The sequence below is a fragment of the Gavia stellata genome, chromosome 6, assembly GCF_030936135.1.
Source record: "Gavia stellata isolate bGavSte3 chromosome 6, bGavSte3.hap2, whole genome shotgun sequence".
Taxonomy (NCBI): Eukaryota; Metazoa; Chordata; class Aves; order Gaviiformes; family Gaviidae; genus Gavia; species Gavia stellata.
Window position 1 is genome coordinate 7,644,143 of NC_082599.1, and position 16,643 is coordinate 7,660,785.

At 41.6% G+C, this 16,643-nt stretch overlaps 1 protein-coding gene across 1 annotated transcript in view; it reads right to left on the reverse strand.

The window, feature by feature from the left end:
* The window catches only part of PRKAG2 (protein kinase AMP-activated non-catalytic subunit gamma 2), a 170,652-nt gene that overhangs the window by 51,988 nt on the left and 102,021 nt on the right, over positions 1-16,643 (reverse strand). Inside the window, 1 exon segment of the mRNA XM_059819051.1 lies at positions 298-385. Within this exon segment, the coding sequence (XP_059675034.1) occupies positions 298-385 (88 nt within the window).

The following is a 16,643-nucleotide window of genomic DNA, read 5'->3' on the forward strand; positions in this document are numbered from 1 at the left end:
TGCCAGCAGCTACGAGGCGGCGTGCGAGCCGGGCTGCAGCCACAGCCCGGGCTGCAGCCACCGGGACAAAAGCACCGCAGAGGGATCGGGCCGGGGCAGGAAGGCTGCGACCCGCCCTGCAAGGACACGGCCAGCGCAGGCGGCGGCACCGCGGCCGGCCCGGGCATGGCGCAACCCCCTCCCCGGGGCGCGCTCCTCGGCGGCGATACCCCGCTCCCTTCCCTCTGCCCAGACCCCGCCGGGGGTGTGGGTGTCCACCGACCCGCCCCCCGGGCCCCCCCTCCTTTGAATTTTTACCTTCATCTTCGAGCTCTAGTTTCTCCAGCATCCCTTCGGAGGCGGCCGGGTGCTGAGAGGGAGCCGGAGCCGCTGCCGCCGCCGCCGCCTGCGGGAGGGAAGACAGGAGAAGGAGATGAGCATCCAGGCGCGGACTCACCGGCCCCGCGGCGGCATCGGAGGAGCCCGGCGCGGCGGAGGGGAGTGGCGGCGCTGAGGGGGCGGCTGGCGCGGCTCCCGCCGAGCGCTGAGGGGACGGAAGGCGGGACGGCGCTGAGGCCGGGCGGCGACGGCAGCGGCTGCCCCTCGGCCTCCCACACGCGCACGGCTCGATGTGCGCTGCCTCTTACACGCACACCGCACACACTCGGGGGGGAGGAACCGGGACTCGCCCTTCCTCCCCCCCCTTCGCGGCGGCTGCGCCCAGCCCATTAACCCTACGGCTCCCGGGCTCGCCGCGGCCGTGCCTCCCGGAGGCGCCGCCTCTCCCCCGCACGGAGGGAGCGGCTGTTGGCGGCCATTAGGCGCACGGGGAGTCCGGACGCCCTGTCGCAGGACAGCGCTTCCCGCCACATCTTGTCGCCGCCTCGCCCCCGCCCCCCCCGCCGGTGGAGGGATTGGTACGTTCCATTTTGCTGCAGTCAAGCCCGTTGGTCAGCAGCGGGAGGGGAAGGTAACTACCACTTCCGCGCGCAAAAGGGAGGGTGAGGAGGGAGAGGTTTACTGCCCCAAGAGCTCTGCTAGGCCAACCGCCTTTCGCAGCCCGCTCAGAAAGCTCGGCTGTTCGCCTGGCTGCTTTGGACTAGAGCAGTCCAAGAGGAGGCGGAGGGGAGGAAAGCTCTCCGCTCCACCCTCCCCCGCGAGCCGGGGTTGGTATGGTCTCGCGCGCTCACCTGCAAGGCAGCGGCGGGGAAGCCGACAGTTCCACTACCCTCCGGGGGGGGGGGGGGGTGGGTGTTGAGGGGGTTTCCGCCGTATGTGACAGGGAGCTCCCGCACTGGGCCGAGCCGCCATCCCGAGGTACGCACTCTGGGAACAGACGCGCTCGTTTCCATTTAAAACGTTCGAGAAGTTACAATACAAGATTAGCCCGAATGTCGGCGTCTTCCATGTAAGTCGCGCGCCTCTGTCAGAGCTGGTCGCTAACCCCCGGAGCCGCCTCCTGAGGAGGAGCGAGGCGGCCTTGCGGCTCAGCGCCCTCCTCAGCGCGCTTCAGCTCAGCCAGAAGTTAGGGGGTACTTGACCCAGGGATTGGTTTCAGATCAGTTTCAGATCAGACTTGATCGTCCTACTTTAAAAATCACTCTTGAAGAACCGAAAAAAAGAGAAATGACTGCCCCACCATTGCTGTCACTACAGACTGGTATTTCAGAGCTGTTCTCAACCGCGCTAGGTGTGAGGTGGTGTACCGCCCTGAGCTTGCCCTCAAGCATCTGAGCACATAATGCTGACAGCCTAAACCACTTGCTGTTACCAGTGTCTGAAGGTTGGAGTTTACACCGTGGGAGGCTTCTGCTTACCAACAATGGGATTTATTGCACCCAGCTTTACAAATTTGCATCTGAGCTTGTAAGCCAGGCTACAGCAGAATCAATGGAAATACGGAAATATTTGAAATAGATTCACCACTTAGATTTATTTAGACAATGAGATGTGGTAAGCTACAGCTACATATCCTTAACTATAATGAGTAGATCCCCGCTGACTGCTTAGGAAGCCCAGCAGGACCAGTTCAGACATGGATGCTGAACTGGTGGATAAACAGATTATTTCTTTGGCAATGGCAACAGATCTCGTGGGCAGACACAAATGCATGGTGCTCCAAAGGAGTCACAGGAGCCATTGGAGAACATTTAAAATCTATTGGTCCCTAAGGAGAGGCTCAAGCTTCCAAAAATTGATTTTGTTTCTTTTTTTAAAACAACAAGTATTTACTCCCCATAATTATCTAGGAAGCACCAGCCATGAGGACATACAACTGTAAGGTTGTTTGTAGCTAGAAGTGACACTGAATCTTCAAAGTCGCATTGCATTTCACCTGCTACAAAACACAGATATGTTTATAAGAAATCAATTAAGCCTATTTCATGAGTGAGCTACACTGCACTGTGAACCTCAGAGCTTACTGCAAGATCAGGGTTTTACAGTGACAGAATCTACATCCAGACCAAGAGTACTATGAGAAACTCAAGATAACATAAAGGCAGTAATTTAATATATAACAGAGATTTGTAATGGAAACTATAGCTATGTTGTAACATCCATACTGCTCAAAAAACCCCAAAGGAAATTGAGAAGTAAAGGCTGAAACTCCATCCCTCACTCTGCAGTCTCACAATTTGTTTAAACCAATTTTGGAACAAGCTGCTGATGGTGCTCATGGTGTTCATTTCTCTCCTCGCTTTGCATTCTAGCTCCTTTTGGCTTGTATGCAACACGGTGAGTCAGAACAGGAAACTGATGCAGCTGAAAACCAAACGGACCAAAAGAAAAGATTGTTTTTTATCCAGATCAGTTCCTGATCCAACTCACCGTGCAGTTGTACCAGCTAGCACTGGGACAAGGAGTGCCAAGGGCAGCAGTGACAGTGGGACCACACCTTCTGGAAACAACCCACTCTTACGTCTGCTTAAATCAGTGGTAAAAACATGGTCTTGTTCATTGTGAACTACTACAGCATTAGACAAATTAGCAGATATTTTCAATGGTCTTAGGTATTGCTCCTCTCTACGAACTCTGCCTGTCATTTTACAAAAGGATTACTGGTTAAAGATAGGGAAAAGATCTGTCTTTCAAAGGACCTCTAATTCTCACCAAGATGCTGTTATATATTGTAACATTTCAATATCTCTTTATTGTGACTATTTGTTCTACTGCCACAGGAGGTTTCTCTTAACTATAACCAAGGGATTTGTCTAGATTATGGTTTAAATATTTGCTATCAGAGCATGTCAGGTAACCTGTTTTAACAGTTTGAGATGCCCAATGCGACAAGACAGTATATACTGAATACTGCTAAACAAAATAAATTTTATCTACAAAAGTTTAGAGGAGAAAGATCTGCAAAACCAAAACTGCCTGAATACATTTCTTCTTTGCTAGGTTTCAATTAACTTTTTACAAGGGCATTACTTATGCCAAAAAACATGGGCCTACGACATAACGCTAATACAGAAGCTTAATACAGCAGTGCCAGCAATCTTTGTAGAGGCAAAGTAAAACAACTCAAGGTTGATACAACAGCAAAAGTCATAAAAAGGTAGATGTAAACAAAAGAGGCTTTAGGACTTCTGGGAAGGCTAGAATGTAAATTTTAATAGGTAACTGCTTACTTGGTCTCTGCCTGTTTTCTTTAGCTTTCTAGGGTAAAGGGAATTACTAATAGTCTGTAGAAGTAAAATCAGTCCTGTAAATTATATATGCACTTATAATGAATATGTTAAAACCTATCTGATAATCTAGGAGTCCTTTTAGTCCTATGTCCTATTGAAGGAATCACATTATTTTCATAAGAACATGCTAAGTTTTTAAATTGTAGGAACAATTCAGGGATGTGAACAGCGATTAACATCCACAGAAGATTATTTTCGATGTAGTTTCCTGCCATCTTGCCTCCCTGAATTAGCAGGAATGCATCCATTGGGATAGGGATCTATCAGTGGCAGTCATCAGACGAGGTGTATCAAAAGGCTTTGAACGAGATTCATCTCACCTGAGCTTAGACACCTACTGTGTAGCTTTTCATATTGAACGAGTTACCCTAGGCTGCTGCTTCTGTAACCAGTGGAGAAACAAACGTTTCTAGGACATCATTCACATGGCCTATTTCAGACGACTACTTGGGATAAAGGCATGCTGGACTCCAGTCACTGTACTGACTAGATCTCTACATCTGCATTTGGTCAGGTTCATTCTGCTTAGCATAGCTATCTGTAAGGGAAGGGGTGGGGACGGAGCCAAGAAACTATAAACTAGTCAGTAGAACTTTGATTCCAAGGTGGATAAGAGAACAAGTACACCCATTTTAAGTAGTTAGTTAGTTAGAGGAAAGAAAGATCATCAATAACAGCCAACATGTATAAACAATGCCAAGCCACTCTCAGTCACTTTAATAACAGGCTAGAAGTCTTGTGGTAAGCAGATGCAACATGAGTTAACAGGACTTTTGACACTTTCTTGCATGATACTCATGTAAGCAAGCCAGATAGTGTAGATGAAACAACTGCTAAAGGTCACAACAATATTCACAAGGAAGGTAGTAAGATTTCTTTACATAACTGGAAGGGTTTAAGAGAGGGTTCCACAGAGGTTTGTGTTCTATCTAACATCATTCCATGTTTTCACTGATGACTTGATGAAGGAATAATGAATAACCTGATCACATTTTCAAATGACTCAACGCTAAGAGATGCTGCTTTTTTAGGGGTAGCCTTAGAACTTAAAATAATCTTCGAGAATTGCTGCAATGCTTTGAAAAACAGTATGCACTTTGATATGGGTAAGTAGACTGTGTTACACAATAATCAAATGCAAAAATAAAATGGGAAAGGATTGGCTTGCAGCAGTCATGCAAGAAAAAGACCTGAGAATGAAACTAAATGTCAGACAACGTCAGATTCTTGGAAAAAAAATCACACTGTCTACAAATGTGTTAAAGGTAAGACACAGAGAATCTGTTCTACACATTCCCTGGTTAGATGCCAGCTGTAATACTGCATTGAGTTTTGGGCATTAAACTTGAGAATGAACCAAGTGAGTCCAAAGAAAAGCAACAACAATGATCTAGGAGTTCAGAAAACATGACCTGTAAAGAAGGACTTGAAAACCTCCTGGTTTCTTTAGTCTAGGAAAAAAAAAAGAAAAGAGGAATGAAGGAAAAGATAGTAACAGTCTCCAAATATAATGTGTTTTTGCAAGAAGGAAAGTGATAAACTATCTTCTGGGTCCACTGGTTATGGGGTAAGGAGTTATCTACTTAGCCTTTAGCAAGGAAGTCTTAGGTTGGACTTTGGGAGAACTTTCTGAATGTAACAACAGTGAAGCACCAGCACGCTTTGCTGAAAAAAACCTGTAAAATCTGTCATGGGAGGTTTTTAGCAACAGGTTAAAAAAAACATTTGTTGGGAATTATTTACATACAGTTGATAGTACTGTGGGGGAAAATGAATTTCTGATGTCCTTTCCAGCTTTATTTTGTTTTGTTTCTATTTTTGTCTAATCTTTAGAAAAATACATTTAGACTTAGTGTGAGAATTCAGGGAGAAGTCTTTATATGTATGTTTTGTACAAAAGCCAGTTTACTAACAATCTAATAGAAATATAAATTTGCTTTGCCCCCCCCGCCCCCCAAACAAGTAGCCTTAATTCTAAATTAGAAAAATTCTAAAGCAAATTTTGTTTGAGTAATGGTAAAGATTACGTATTAGTCTTTGATGACTGGGTAGGAATAGAAAGAACAACCTAAAAAAAGAAATGCTGCTGCAGATCACAAGTCTGTGTGGCACAGACTTATTCAAGCATTGCAACAAAAATGTTACCTTTGCTTTATTTAGAAATAGGCTTTTCCAGGTAAATTCAGAGCTGTCTGTCTCAAAGCTTTTCCTGACTTTTCTACTCCTCCTTTCATTCTGATCAATGAAGGCAGTGACACAATACTGATATGCTAGGAGTGCCACCTGCATAGCTCATAGTCCAGCAGTAAAACTGAATGTCCTTCGAAGTACTTCAGAAGAAAAAAAAAAAGCGGCTTACCTTATAAAACCTAATGGATTGAAGAGCAACAAGAAGGAATTCCCATCTAAATGCAAATCAAGGCAAACCCATTTTGAATGCAAGAGTAAACTACAAATGGTAATTTTCCCACCATTTGCTAGTGCTCCTTACTACAATTACTGTTCTATACAACTCAAGTAGTTAACAGCTCTTTGTTGGATGAGCTGTCAGTGAACAACTTAGAATTTTTCCAACCGTATGTCATAGATATGCTTATTCTGCTGCAACCTGTTTGTGCAAAATGAATTTAAAACACTTACTGCTTATTTTTAGTTTAATTTAGTCTGATTCATGAAGTGGAGAAAGACAGAAGTTATCAGAAAAAAAAGGTTTCATCTGCTGGTTAAACTGTAAATTAAACCCCTACTTGTTTTCTGCTGGAGTGTGATAACTGATACCAGTGGTTTACGACAGCTGAGAACACTAGAGTCAGTTAGGTTCAGATTAGGATCCCATCTTGGATCCCTTCTGTATTTAAGAATGCTAACTGCATGGCGAAAAGGCTGACTGTGGGTGGCAGTCCACGAGTCTGTTAGGTGGTTAGAGAACATGGTCAGTCCCAGTGAAGAGCTCTGGGCCTGGTGCTGATACAAAGTCCTCCTTACCTCGAAAAGATCGGGGTGAACAGAGCAGCTGTGCAGGAATTGTAGTTTCTACCGTTTATTCTAAGGAATCTGTGTTCCAGCACCAAACAAACTAGTAAGGAAGGGGATGTCTCACACAAAATACTGGATTCAAGTTTTTTCTTCCTGTACCTGGAAGGAATGCAATAAAATTTGTTCTACTCTTAAAAGACTTTTGAAATATTAGATGCTATCATCATGTCAGCATGTAGCATGTATGAATGAAGGTGGTGACAACTCAGAGATTACAATTTGTTTAGAACACAGTAGCCAAATCCTGTAACAAAACCTTGAATAGAAAATGCACTCCGTATCGGCATTGTGTGTTCTTCACTGGATCCTTACTGGGGTCAGTTCGGTGGTCTGTCACTAATCTGTAAGGCCCTCAATGAATTAGAGACACAACTATCCTGCAGCAGGTATGAAAGTGATGGAGCAAGTGTATCTATTCTATATATCTTTCTAGTACTGTATAGTGAGGTTAAAGGTGGCTGTAATAGTTTCATTTTAAAACAGTTCAAACAGAGTTTGCCATTGGATAAGAATTATACCCTGAAAGGATTTTTTTCCTTCACCCCAACATCAGCAGAATATGAATTGCCCAGTGGTCCTAAGCAGGAGTCTTTTGACATGGAATACAGATCAACTATATATTTCTTCTACGTTCTAGAACTAGTAACTAGCCTCACACTGCAGATATCCTCCCACATAACAGTAACTATAATGTTAATTACTTTACAGAGTTAATTATTAGTGATGAGCAGTCACAGTTGGGGATCTTTAGTAGGTCCTAAAAAAAAAAAAAAGGAATATAGGAGTTCATTCAGCACTAAGAAAGATGATGAAATGGACACCTTGCATTTCTTCTAAATCTTCACTGCAGTTACAGTACTGAGTGTTGAAATCTGTTTATCCTGAAGACATGTGAACTGAATGTGCAGAGTGATTTCACATTTTTAGCAGAGAGCCCTTCCTAAATATTTCTGTGTGGAAATGAACTTGCAGTTTAATCCCAGTAAGTTCTGTCACTGACAATTGAGAAACAGAATAGATGTACAAAACTTACTTAGATCTAACACCAGAAACAAAGAAACTATCTTATACACGAACAGTGTCCTGCAGAACCTCACTTTGAGAAAAAAAAAATGGTACCAGTGACAGAACAGTTAAGTACTTCTAAAAAATAAACTTCAAAGGAAGTAAAAGACCAAGGAATAGTCTAGATCCCCAGCTACATTCTTACAGAGAAGTCAAGGCAGAAGTGGAGAAGAGGCAGGATTTGTTTACATGACCTCTAATCTCTATCTGTGTGTCTGATCCTGTATCACTCTGCAACTCAGATAAGGCAGAGTTTTGAGTCAAGAATACCAGAAGCATTCTCTACATAAGCCTTTGTGGCCAATATTCATTCCTCAGGTTACTCGTGTAGAATATAGGTGGAGTCCGAATCAATATTATCAGCGTGACACGTTATTAATCAAACAGCCCAGCAATTTAAATTCTGTCCTTTTGAACACAAAGTTCAAAAAAGTTAAGTACTTGTGAGGAACTAACCTGAGTTTGTTAAGAATACTGATATTACAAGCGTGCTACCTGATTCTGCAAACACAGGGATGCCACTTACTCTTTTAATCTATTATACAGTTTTTAAGTGTTCTTGTCTTAAATGTTTGTTATTGTATATGCTCGAAAAGATATACTTTTGCTGTTTTCACAGATATGCTTGAGTGCTCCTTATTCTCTTTGAAATAGGACCTACCTCTTATCACACTGAGGGGCATGGTCGAGGGCAAGGGCAAATTACTGCTGGAGAAAGCTGCAGTAATCAGGTAATAAGCATGATTACAGTAAGTATTTTCTTGTGACAAACATACATTTTAAAAAAACTCAAAGAACAGATTAAGATGGTAAAAAACAGGTAAGCATCCACTAATTTGTGGAATGAAATAAAGTGAATAAAAAAGAAGAGTAAGCGTGAGCCCACATTTACGTGGGTCTTCATTCACTGGCATTGAATACAAGATTATTTGTGTTAGGTAAAGTTAAGCACTTACTTAAGTACTTTAGATGGATTGAGGCCAGAGTACTGATGAGTAATCTGCAGAACAGAGGCCACAGAGAATAACGAATTTGAAAAAAAATACTCAGAGCCAAATCTGATTTAAATAAACACATTTACTATACACCATTTTGCTTTCTTCATCTTAGTGTTACATATCAAGGCCTCGGTCATGGATAGTGACTTCACTGTACAAACATTACACCAGCTTTCAACGACGATTTTTTAAAATTTAAAATGAAACACCTTTTCCCTAACAAAGCCTGAAGTTAACTGATGCCACACTTCAGGCTTGAGGAAACTCTGCAAAGTTCTAGTAACCTATCAGTAGCCTACCGTTAAAGTGTAATTTTCATGATCATCAGCAGTTTTGAAAGGCTGGAAGCAGATCTATTGAGCCTAGACATTAGCAGGATGATGCAGGTCAGAGTTACAAGGGTGGTTTACTGAAAAATAGAGACAACCTTCAGTTCAGAGCTGAATCACCCACAATCTCAACAAAACTTCTTCAAGAAATTTACATAGACCTGGACTGAACAAATAATTCATTTTGTGGCATGAGCTGCACTGAGAAGCAGGTAACTGCAGGCTAAGTGTGGAGCAAATGAGCTGTGCTATAGGTGGCCACATTCTGCAGAGCTGCTCATGACCGAAGATCTCAATACTCAACAGGACTCCAGAAGGAGTATTTGAAAGCTATCTCAAAGAAGCAGGCAAAGATAATGAAGTATTTTTCAGTGCGGTTCTAAGAGGACATTAAACACCTAAGAAGGGCTACCTGGTAGCACTGAGGGGCTGTGTGGTTGCATTAGATTTCAAGCCCACCCCACAGCTGACAAACTCTGGGCATGAGTGCCATCAGTGGCCCCACTAAAGCCTGTGAAGTCTGTTATCTCCGAGTAGCTACTATTATGCGTAGAAAAACCAATATATTAATAAACTTCCTTCAACATAGAGCCTATGATAGACCTGTAATCTCCAAATAAATTAATTTTTGACAAAAAGCTGTTTTTCAGGTGGCACTGAAGCTGTGTAACTTGAGGAACCTAACCCTCTTCCTGAATTACTTCCAGGCCTACTGCTCATCACTCCAGGCCTAATTTTTGTGCGCTGCTTCTTTTTTATTGTTACGCACAAAAGCAATCTGCAATGACAGTAACATGCAATGTATATCTTCTTTCTGTCATGCATGCTTTCCCTTTTGACAGCCTCTTAACTATATCGTTCCATCATTTCAGGTACATTACAGGTAAAACCAGATCGTCCTCTGTACTGGTTCTGTGGTTTGACACTGTCTGGCAGGACTGAAGCAAGGACTGTGCTAAACAAGAAGCATATCAAGTGTCTGAGCTAAATGTTTTATGACTACAAACAATATCATAAAGAGACATGGAAATAATGGTAAGGCTTTTCCCTGTATTCCAGCATCCAGAATTGAAAAAAATTCAAAGTAGTTCCACGCTAAGGACCAGGGATACACCTCCAGCAAGCCTCTTGCCATGCTCGTGTTTCTGCAGACCTTGTGGACATGCAGACACCAAAGTGTATTCATGGGCAGTGGATGCTTATAGTGTGGATATGGCAAACACCAGGTTCACAAGCACATAAGCTTAGATTCAGATTCAGTCTGTAGTTAAATGTCTGCAAAGAGCTGAAATTATTTCTTGACATGCTTCCTTAGGGCTTTTTGTTGTAGCTTATCACAGGCTCTCAAAATACAGAACTAAAGCATTGCATTCAATATTCAACAGCCTGTTTGAAGAGACTTCTGTATTAACACAGAGTGGTACCTCCCAGTTAACAGTGGTATGAAAACGAACTGTTTAAATTGTCATTACAAGGTAAGGTAATAGTTGAGTCATAAGATAATCTAGCCTTTCTGAAGTAAATAGAAAAATTGGCATTGATTTCAGTAGAGCCAGGATTAAATTCTATTTACTGTACATTAAATTGTGTATAAGCCCTATGGAGATGCCTTTCTCTTCTGAAGTACACTTAAGTAGCAGACTGGAAATTCAGTGTCAGTTTAACTTAAGTGAAAAAAAAAAAGCAGTTGAATATTAAATTAAATAATGCAGTCAGTAGTTTGAGATTAAAGTGGTTGTTTCTGCCAAAATGGTCATATATCACAGTTAATAATCTTTTGAGACAAAGAGCATCATCTTTTGAGATGAAGAGTTCTCAGAGCTTTGGACCTTTGTACCAGGGAAACTACCTGTGTCCTGTGCTGTGTGCCAGAGAGGGAGCCAGTGAAAGTGCTGCTGGAGGAATGATGGCAGTGCAGGAAGGAAACTGCTGCTGGCCGGGCAATCCCAAGAACACTCCTAGCCTTGGCCATTTGGGTTAAGCATTGGAGTTTCAGCTGGGTTGTTCTCAGGAGATACCTGAGTAACGCCTTGTGAGGGACAGTATGGGACATTCCTTCAAGAAGGGGAACTGATTTGACTTTGACATTTCAGGGGTTGTTATATTAATTTTTAGTTTGTTTTGATGATATTTCAAGCTCTTGGGAAAGGCACACCAAGTTCGGCATAGATGGCTGGCTATGGATCTCTAGAAAAATGGTAAGTATTTATTTAAGGTTGTTAATAGGCTTAGGTAGACATTACATTGATTCATGGTTTTAAAGTAATTTAATGGCTAGTTGTGGTAAAAATCAAGTTTTGGGCATGTGTGTTTATATATCAAACCTTACATAATGTACAGGACAGAATGTCCTATGATAATTTTTTGAAAATTACCGGTTCTTGAGAATGCCTGAACTGTTTTAAGGAAGCTCTAAAATAAACATAGAACTCAGAAGAGCAGCCTACTTTACAGTGATCTTTTGTGTAAATCTTGATGTGCTCTGAAAACGTGATAGCTTCCTATACACAATAACAGTCTGCAGCGTAAAAGTCTGTCGCTACAAACTTTAAATACAACACATGCTGTCTATGGTTAACTTATCTTAAGCCACTTGCAGCTCCTGTTCTAGAAATATCTGAGTTCTGTAGAACATTTTTGGGTATTTATCATCATAGCATCTCTTTGACTTAGAGAAATGTTACCCCATTTTATTTATAAATGGGAAACTGAGGCACTAGAAGACCAAGTGACTTGGAGTCACACAAGTGATCTCTGATAGGGCAGATGGTTGCAGCCAGCTCTCTCTGATCTCTAAAGCATGCCCTAGCTACTGGCACTGTATTTTTCTCCTTTCTGAACTCTTGTTTTCCTGAAAAACTTTGCAACTGAAATGCTCTTTGAATTCCAAGATCTTTTCTCTAAAACAGCAACAGCCAAATGCTTGAAGCTATGAGGAAAAGAAGGAAGGTTGAGGAAGGTATCCTTTTCTTCAAAATGTAACCTCTGTACCTGTAAAATCTTGAATGATGGAAAAGGCTACTTGGTGACCGGTTTGTATTATGTCCTTTTGTACCATAGCCATGTTTGGTGGCATCTTGCTGTCTTTTTCTGAAGGCATATTCAAGAAAAGAAAGTTGTGCACTCTCCATGGAAACTATTCCTCACGGTGCTCCCTAAGAAATCAGCTTTGGCAGTGTCCTGTGCGCAGCAGGTCTGTTGGGATGTAGTCTTGTGCAGTCTTTATCAGCATGCTTAAGGGAGAGGGGCTGGAGAGGAACCTCTTGTCTTCTTTCATAAGCCATTTCTCCATCAGTAGCTGTTTCCCTTTGTGTAAGGAGCTGGATCCTGAGGTAGTACACACCACGAATGTTTCCAAGTAAATACAATCCCAACACCCAAAGCTTGAAAGGCCAAACACACAACAGCAGGAAGATAGCAATCTCGCAGATGCTGCTCTCCCTGCCACTCAGTGATCAGCTATTTTCCATTGTCGCCAGGGGCTCTCTTCTTTTCTGATTCCCAAGCTCTTTCCCTCATTTAGTCTTCTGAACCTTTATTGTTTTCTCCAACTGTTTTTTTCCATCCTCTGTCTATCCATCAACTTCCTTTCTCATCTTCAGTACTTGTGCTAATCATTTGTAAGTGTTTCAATAGACAATAAAAATTGTACAAAGACCCTGATCCAGCAAAGTGACTAGGCATGCACATAGCTTTAAGTGCTCTAGTACTGTTGACTCCAACAGGACTACCAACATACTTAAAATTAACCACACATTTAAGTGCTTTCCTGGATCAAGGCCATCATCACATCGACATTAACCAAAACAAAACAGCACCTGAGATTCAGCAACATAAATACATAGCAACCTCAACCAAACTCAGTGCTGTAACCTTCAGGTTACCTTTCTTCAATGCCTTCTGTCATTGCTAGCTATGTTATGGCTACACTTAAAATCTATTGTGCAAGCATATACTGGAAGTAGTGTTAGGAACAAGCCTGTTTAAGCCAATGCTTTCTTACGGTTTTAGAATTTGCCTGGCCTGTTTTGCTAGATCAGGCTCTTGGACAATAAGGTCCTCAGGGCAAGAATCATGTTTATTTTTCTGCTTGAATCATATGTGCTCATATACCACAAAATAGCAATTAGTAACTTTTTGTTCTGAGGTACAAGGAAGAAGACTTTCTACAATGCCATAGATGCCCTGGCTTGTGCAGTTGTAAGTGAAAAGGTATGATAGATAAAAATTTCAAAAGTCTAAGGTATTAACCTTATCACTGGCAATTTACCTTAAACATGCAAAAAGACTAAATTAAAACCTCCCCTCTTGAATTCTGTCCTCTCCCCTTCTTTTGCTGATCTTCTGCCTCCATTACCTTTTTCTCTTTTATTCGCTGTTGATTACTTCACCGATTTATACTTCAGTTTATAAGCCCCATATGGTAGGAGCCTTGTCCTTTGTTAGTTATAAGATTATGCGTACCTTGGGCACTGTACAAATCATTGTCTTCCCACAAATGTCTTCCACATGGCCCCACCCTCAGTTCCAGCTGAGAATGCTGTTGTGAACAAGCTCAAAGAATAAATATTTTGCATTCATTTCACCAGCACAATGGAAACATTTTTCCAAGCTGCTGCCGAGATGGTATCTAGTCCTCTTCTGAGTCAGCAGCCCATGCAGCTGACTTTCAAATGGCCAAACTTGCTTGATTGTAATCTTAAAAGAAAAAAACACAGACACAAGCTGTATTTTTAAAGAGCTGTATTGCTCTCCTCATGCACAAGCAGGTAGTGACACTATAAAATATGAAAGCTGGGGGAACGAAGCCGTACAGAAGTGAGTGTTGTTTGTGATGTCCCCCTTATTCCTCCCAACTTCAACAGTTTATTTCATACAGTCAGAGGAATGTACTGGGGAATGTTGTAAGGAAGTGAGAAAGCAGTATCACTGCTTTATGTAGTCCATTTCCTTTTGGTATCAACCTGCTTTTTACATTCTTTAAAGCTCTGTTGGCCATTAAAGACAGTGTATCTAAAAATACAATATAGACAAAACCGGGCTAAGAGAGATGAAGATGGCAAGGAATTCACAGAGTTCCCTTCCATAAGCATTTTTTGCTTATTCTTAGCTGTATTTTCCCTTTAGTCCAATACATAAGCAGGCATGGTGCAACAGAACAGGTTCAAAACTGTGCATCTCTCCTCCATTCTCACGGAAAGACTTTGGTCTATAATCCCTACTGCTTTGTGAATAAACAGCCTAGATGGTAAATAATTTTTGTGTTCCAAAATTGCCCAGATATAGCTGGTAAGAAACTCGGTGATCCTATATTAAGCTGCAGCTTTACATTAAAGCAGAGAGTGTGTATTCAGGTTCTAATTGCTAATGCAGCTTACTCTTATGAGGAGTTCTGATCTTCTAGCAAAATAACAGGGTGCTTATTAAATTAACAAGTCTAAAATTCAGAAATAAACTGTGCCATGAGAAATCAGTTCAATGGGTAAAACCAGGCTGTCAATTTTAAAGCACCCTCTTACATCATGTTACTTATTCAAAAGATATCTATTTATATATGCACACGAGGCCAGATCCTTAGGTTTAGCCTTTTTATACCATGCCTAGTGCAGGACTTAGGGTGATAAAAGTAACTTAGCTTTAAGCCACTAACTCTGTCTTCAGGATGCTGGCGTCATGATTTTGGTACCAATGTGTATCTTAAAAAAGACTCATAGATGCTTTAGTTTTAATTGCCTTAGCTACTTACAGTCTTATGACAGCTGTCAAAGCAGCTGGGAATTGACTGGACTCAGCATTCTGGCTATTCATCCTTTCCACCTAGCCTTTCTCCTTTTGATCTAGGACTAGGAGGTACAGGAATTGTAGGACTTTATGCCATTAAAATAAATTCTCCACTGAGTGAATCCATAGATAGTTGATTAAATTATCTCTGTGGCTGCAGAAAAAGCCACAAGCTGACACAGACACACATTTCCTTAGGGTAGAAAAAATCACCTTTATGCAATACAATTTCTCTGCATCCTAAGATTGATTGCAACCAGAATACAAATACATTAGGAAACTAGTGTTTCAGGAGGTTGTGACTGAACATTTTTTCTTCTAAACCAAATAAGCTTTAAAAAAAAAGCAGATTAACCAGTAGAAAATGGATAGTAAGATGTTCGTTGCATATTTTAAATACTAAAAGCGGAGGAAAATACCAAATGTGATACAAAAGATACAGCTAATAGGGAGAAGGTGAAGTGGGAAAACAGAATATTAATAAAATGGGAGCTGTAATTAAAAAGAACTAGTGTGGTATAGAAGAAGCTTTCTATTTTTGTAATGTTTAGTTCCAGGTGAGTTTACTGGTTCATTTATTTATGTCCCACTGAATCTCACTATGGACTTTCCAACCATATTAAATAATTCTCCTGTCAGCCTATATTCAATTCAGTGGGGCTACCATGATGCTCTGTCAAAGGAGGCTGAAATCAAATCAGGTGGGCTCAAAGCATTTTCTCATTAATATTGTATGTATTTGTTACGTAGTTCATCAAAAAGTTATTGCTTTACTAGGTTTGCAACTGATTAGTTACATGCCAACTGTTGGACAAATATATACCATTTTTAAATTAAACACACTTTCACATGGACAGCAACAGTTCCAATAGGGAAAAATGTTTAAGCAATGATAGCTTGTTACAGTCCATAGGATCTATTAGAGAACAGAATCATTTCCCAAAAGGAGTGCTGGTATTAAGCCGCTTAAAACTAGCCTGGACACACCACCACTGCAAGAGCTTTCTTCACTGGTAAATGACAGCCTTTCTGGCTCTAATTTCTGTGATCCGTTTACTGTGGTGTAAATCAAAGCTGAATCACAGTAATGTCTTAATGTCTTGGCACTCTAATGTATTGCCTTAAACCACATGAATGCTGAAATAGGGAGTTCTTGTACATTTGCAGACTGGATTCCTTTTTTCCCAGACTGTGCCTTTTTTTTTTTTTTTTTTTTTTTTTTGGCAACATCAGAATCAAAGAACACTCTTCTGTTCACTTCATCAGATTTAAATCTCTTTAATCAGCCAGCTAGATTATGGAGCTCTGATAGGTGGCACGGCTTTTTGGAGAGCACCAAACTGAAGGACTTGCTGCTGCACATATCCTGGTTCCCAGGCTCCTTGCCAGCAGCAGGGTGTGATGTAATAGCCTTTCATCACGCTGAACAAGTTAACAGCCCTGTTTTTGAGTTTACTACACTTTGGCTAAGAAACAGCATGAATAGCCTTGCAGGGAAGTGCTACTGTTTAACAAGCAGGTAGCTGCAGAAACAATCTTGTTTCCCTCTCTCTATGTAGGACTGGAAGAGAGTCCCAGCTGTACATTATGTCTCTCCTTTTCCATGTGATGGAGCAGCAAGGACTGTGTAAAATAGATACAGACTGGACTCTTTCAGTCCCTCCTGTGTGCTGTGTCTGCAGTTTTAACAGGACTTGCTCACACAAGCTTAGAGTAAGTCTCAGACTACCTTCTGGCTCAGATGCCCTCTTTTTAAGAATGTTCTG